General features: G+C 44.1%; 1 protein-coding gene across 1 annotated transcript in view; it reads right to left on the reverse strand.

Moving 5' to 3' along the window:
* PGBD5 (piggyBac transposable element derived 5) overlaps window positions 1–5,593 on the reverse strand; it is a 38,491-nt gene that overhangs the window by 25,595 nt on the left and 7,303 nt on the right. The window contains exon 2 of the mRNA XM_009329186.1: window positions 3,159–3,293. Coding sequence (XP_009327461.1) covers window positions 3,159–3,293 — 135 coding nt within the window. The remainder of the gene's footprint in view (window positions 1–3,158; window positions 3,294–5,593) is intronic.

The raw sequence follows: 5,593 nt of genomic DNA on the forward strand, positions 1-5,593 counted from the left end.
GGAAATGAGGAAAGCAAAGAGAAGATGGAGCAGAGCAGGACACCTGAGGTCCTGCAAGCTGAGTTTGCTGCTCTCATTGAATTAGAAAGAAAGAAACGAGAAGGCGCAAGCCCCCTCCTGCAGCAGCAGCTGCTGCCACCTTGATGTCCAGCATCAAGGATGGATGAAAAAGGCAACAGTATCAGGGCAGTTTTGCAGCCTACTTTCCCAAAGTCAGCTCTCCTGGAGCCCTTCTAACCCTCTGAAAGGTTTTGTTCATGTTCCCAGCTGCTGTAGACATATATTTACTTGGTTTGAATGATGTGTCCTTCCTGCATGTTCCCACTTGGCCAGCTGACTGTGAAAAGATATTCAGCAACAAAGCTATTCACTGCAACAAGATGCTTTGCTTGAGAAATTCTGAAGCAGAGATATGATCTGAAATTGTGCATCCAGCTTAAAACAGAGACTTAACTGTCAGGGTGGAGTCAGGTTATCTGTATTACAGAAGATAGAAAAGTAGTCAAATACATATACATTATTTACATTATGCATACATAAGCCTATGCACCTTCTTACATGCACAAGCAGTATTTCATTTTTATGCTACTTCTGTTCCATGAATGGCTTATTGGGCTGGATTTTTAACCAAACACCATTTGCTTAAAACATCAAATGATAAGCCATCAAAGAGAAGTATTTACTCACACCCAAAAAAGTGATTCAGAGTTTTGTTCATGAGAACAAGCAGACAGAGGAATCTGGGGAGACAAACAGCTAAGACTCCTAACATTAACAACTGCCCTGTGAGCTGCCAACCAGGAGTTGTTCACAGAGTAGCTCAGCATGTGGCTTCAAAACACTGATATCAATTTAACATTAGGCAAACAAACCAATGAACTCTCTTCATTGTAGGAAAAGCAGATCACTGGGAAAACTGGGATGTCCTCAAATTGAGATTTTTTTTTTTTAACATCAGGCTCATCATTCAGGTTTAGAGGACCTTGCTTTTGGCCAGGAGCATTTACAGACCTCTTGAGGTTCCTTCCATTCCTGAAAGCCAGTCATATGTAGCTCACTTCCCTCTTCTGCCTGGGCTGCCTCACCTTTTTATAGATATATATTATTCAGACTTTTGAAACTGAATTAGCCTGATGTATGAAGTGTAGTCATATTTTATCCTGAATAAAATGACCTCGATGTCATCATGTGGAAACAACGAGGGAGGGAATTAATGCAGACAGTATTATAGAATTTCTGCATATTTCCAAGTGGGTGCTGTAAGGTTTTTCTGACAGCAGACAGGTGATAGACCAGTCAGTCCTTAACTATCAGGCAACAAGTCTTTCTTTCATGATGGCAGTTTCACAAGAGATGGAGGGGAAGGTGTGCACCTGAAGGGGGAAAATATTGGATTTTCTTCTTGTTTAGAACAATTCTCTCCATACATTAAACACAGAAAAAACACCCCTCTTTTAATACAGTAAATAAACCAAACAACCACCAAGTAAGCGCTTTGGATTCTGCAAGATCCCTCGTACGTGTGACACATAACTGAATGTAGCATTTCAAGCATATCATAGTTGAAGATCCCCATCCTCCCCAGACTAGGTTTTTCCATTTTAGCATGAACGTTCATGTTCCTGTATATTCTTTTTCACCCTGCCCTAAGGTCTGTCTCACTCAATCATTTTAGCATGATGATAATTACAGCCAAGCCATGGAATGAAAATAGAAGGCGACTGGTAAGATAATCCTGGACGTCATCTGGATGCAAGTGAAGCATGAGTATCTAATTCATTAGTGGAGCAGGAGGATTAGGGTGGTGCTGAGCATCTATTCTGTTTAATTTGACATTCCATTAATTTACTCTCTCAATGGACAGGACGGGGGGGCAACATAATTATAGCTCAGAGTCGGAAACCTCTGGCATGTCTGAAGACTTATTAGTTTGGTGGCAGTTGTTTGGGGGAAGCATGGCAAAAGAGATCAGCAAACTTTGTGCTCGCTGTACTCATTACGCTTCAGTAATAAGCTGCATGTGGGACTGGTGGAGTTCACCTTGGAGATTAAGGACACTGCCTCTGTGTAGCAAATGACTTTCCAAAAGCCTTGAGAGCGGAAATTTCCAAGGATGCTTTACAAGGTGAATCTATTTTGTATCGGACAAAACAACTGCTTTAAAACCTGGATGGAAGTTGTATGATCCTAATTCTCTTCTTAGAGTGAATAGCATTGCTGAAAATGCAAACCCCTGTTCCTAGTGAGCCTCTTTTCTTGCATAGTTACTCAGTCACAGTGATTCACAGATCAAATTTTACTGCGAACAAATGTTCAACTGCAGCAAATCCACAGGCCCTGCAGTTTTGACGTGCATTCAGCCTGAACAGGCAGTGTACACGTCCTACCTGCACCTCCAAACCACTGCTCTGAAACATGCAGGACACCATGTTTTCACAGAAGCTCTTGAGAAAAAGAAACATCAGAAAATATCTGCCCCCTCACCTCTAGGTATCAACATAAATGGACAGATTTTTCAAGTGCTCTGAAAATACACCAGCAATTGGGGAATCTGAGAATTTGAAAAGTTGTCCCCAATGCTTTACAACACTAAAAACAAACCCTTTAACACATCTCCCACTCAAGCTCTTACCTCACCTTGAAGTCACATCAGATTTTATTACTTTGGTAGAGAAGGAGAGGTGTGAAAAGAGATGTAATAGGAAACCCCGTTAATATGTTTCTCACAGAAAAATGGACATCTTGATACCGTATTGATTTAGTCTACTGGACACCCCTGGCTATCACAGATGCAGTTTAGAGAGAAGCTGACTCATTAAAAATGACAGAAGTCACAGTACCTAGACATTTAGATAAACTTAGGACATACAAACAGACAGACCTTTTAACTCCATTTCAATTTAATTAGCTTAGGGCTGACAGCCAGATGGACAGTATTAGAGACAGGCACCCTCAGTTAAATCATGCAGCAAACAGAGCATCAGGAACTTGTCATCACCATCCGTCAGATCTAGTATCTGAGGGAGTCAGAGGCCTGCTGCATTCAGATTGTAGCCTCCAGCAAGGCAATGAAGAGAAGTGACTGTTACCTTTGGTCCTGCAATACATTTAAGGCCCTGCTGGAACTGAATCGAGACATCCAAAGAGGTAAAACCCACCTGGCAGATGAAACCAGTGGATGAGCACTGCCGAACCCAGAGACTGAATTTCCTCTTTTTCCTCTTGCGCAGCTCCCTCTCCGTGCACGTGGCAATGAAAACGGGATCCTCGTCAATCAGGGGCTCATGTAGTACCTGCAATTGGCAAGAAGGGAGGGGTGAGGTTGGGGGGGAGGGGGGAGAAACAGAAGAGTACGTGATTACTGAAAAAAATGGTGCTTTAAATTCTTCAAGGAAATACAATCCTTGCATTGTGCTTGTGCGCATCACCTCATACAAAGGAGCAAAACCACTTTTGTTCAATGCTACCATCCAGCAAAAACCAAAGCCTGGCCAAGCACGCTCCATTGTGGATGGCTGCTCTACACGTGGTTTGCAAACATTGCAAGGCAAGGCTCTCACTTCTCACTATCAGCTACAGTTCAACATCCCTCCAAAATGAGGTGGGGGGGGAGGGGTGGGGATTGTTAGCAGCATCCTTCTCCAAGCTTCATCATCAGCTTCATTTTGTTTGGCAGAATGTCTTCCACCCAATCATCCCCTACAATATGTTGTAAGGTACGCTCCTTGGTTACAGCAAAGGAAAACACACAGCAAAGAGGGAGAGAAGTTAAGGGAGAAAAAGATATTTTCTGCTGCTACTTAGGTGGTGAAGAGACAGAAAACATTTTTCCTGGTGGCAGCAGCTTCAGGGAAGCCTCTCGTGCCTCAGGAGCTGAAAAATTTGACAAGAGGAGACAGAAAGATAAGGGATCAGAGGCAGGAATAGAAAAAGATAAGGCAGACTGGAGCAAGTAATGGAAATCTGTGAAAGTGAAGCAATTTCTGCATTCTGCATCCAGATGATGTAAGTAGTTCCCTGTTCCTTATAGCTGTTTTGTTACACTTCTCTCCACTAATTCTGTAGCAAAGTCGTTATGTTTTACACTACAGAACCCACCTATAGAAAAGCACTACCACCTCCTTGCAGCTCACAGGTAGCTGGGCGTAACACACATATCCCTGACTGCACAGTGTGTGAGTTGTCTAGCAAGTCACTTGTGAGAGTATAAATGCTTGGAAACTGTTGAAATGTCTCAGGTGATGAATGCTGACCAAATTCAGACATCTACATCTAAATCAGAGCAAGTCACTGCAGGCTCCCCTCCTAGTACAGGAGGGGAAAGCAGTCCCAGCAGGCCATTAATTCATACCCTTTGAAAGACATGTAAAATAAGTCAGATGGGTTATGATCGATAGGAGCCCATTCTTTTCCAGTGACCATCACCCCAGGAGAGAGGCTCAGGTACAGGTATCCACAATGCAGAGGCTCTCACCCTCAGACCGACCCTTTCCACATCAGCATGTCTGCTACTTTTGTGCACGTCTGCACGCAGTCAGTGGCGGAAATGAGAACAAAGCTGCATTAAACCTGGGAGCGATGCTTGTAGGAGAGAGGTGGTGGGTAAGCAGTTAAGCACCAGTGATGAGCAGCTGCTGGCCTCGTGAATACAAGACGTTCGTTGAACATCACTCTGTCAGCCCAAAATAGGCACCCGTGCCCTCCCCACACAGTGGCGGCTGCAGACTTTCATTTATACACACTCCACTTCTTAACAGCTCATAAAACATTCACAGGACCATCTGAAAGCACTCTTGTGAAATGTTCAAATTATACACCAAAATGCAGATGCGAGCAAGAAGAGCTGCACACAAAGCTATTTGTTCTTAAAGCTGCAGCTGCCCCATTTCCCCACTGGAGCCAAATCCTCTTCCTCTCTCGAAGTCCACATGAAACACTGCTCTTCCTTTCCGAAGGCCACCTGGGGCATTTCACACTTCCACCTCAGGGAATTCTGACAGCGTTTTGCAAATATTAAACATCCCCTCATCCGCTTTTGCCTTTCTGCCTCTTCCATGCAGAGGGGAGGACCACATCCCTTGGGATGGGGTTGGATACACCGTTAAGAATTCCTCAGCCTCTGGAAAGGCCCTTTTACCTGCCAGATCCCACTGAGTGTTGTGGTTCAACTGTTATAATCTCTCCCCACATCGGATGGAGAGTAGCAGAAAGAAAAGTCTGTATAAGCAGCACTTGAGGACATTTTTTACCCTCTGTCATTAGCTCAGCTCCCTCCTCTGCACCACAGCATCAGCTCTCCTCACAGCAGCTCTACTGCATCCTGCTTACCCTTCACGCTCTTTCTGCCTTCTAAGACACAGTAAGGCCTGTCAGCCTTAAATTTAGAAAGCAAATCTGAATTTTGAAAACCTCTCCCCATCTTCCTCTTCTCCCTGCCCATGCTCAGCCCTGCCTTCCCCTAGGACCCAGAGCTTCCCCTTCTTTCCCCTATCCCGAATGTTTAAGTCACTCCCATTTCTCTGTAAGAAGACTAATGCTCCACCAACGTTCCTACTGAACTGCTGGGAAGAAGGAATGAAAATGGAAACGGAGA

The sequence above is a fragment of the Pygoscelis adeliae genome, unplaced genomic scaffold (genome assembly GCF_000699105.1).
Source record: "Pygoscelis adeliae isolate BGI_AS28 unplaced genomic scaffold, ASM69910v1 Scaffold77, whole genome shotgun sequence".
Classification (NCBI taxonomy): Eukaryota; Metazoa; Chordata; class Aves; order Sphenisciformes; family Spheniscidae; genus Pygoscelis; species Pygoscelis adeliae.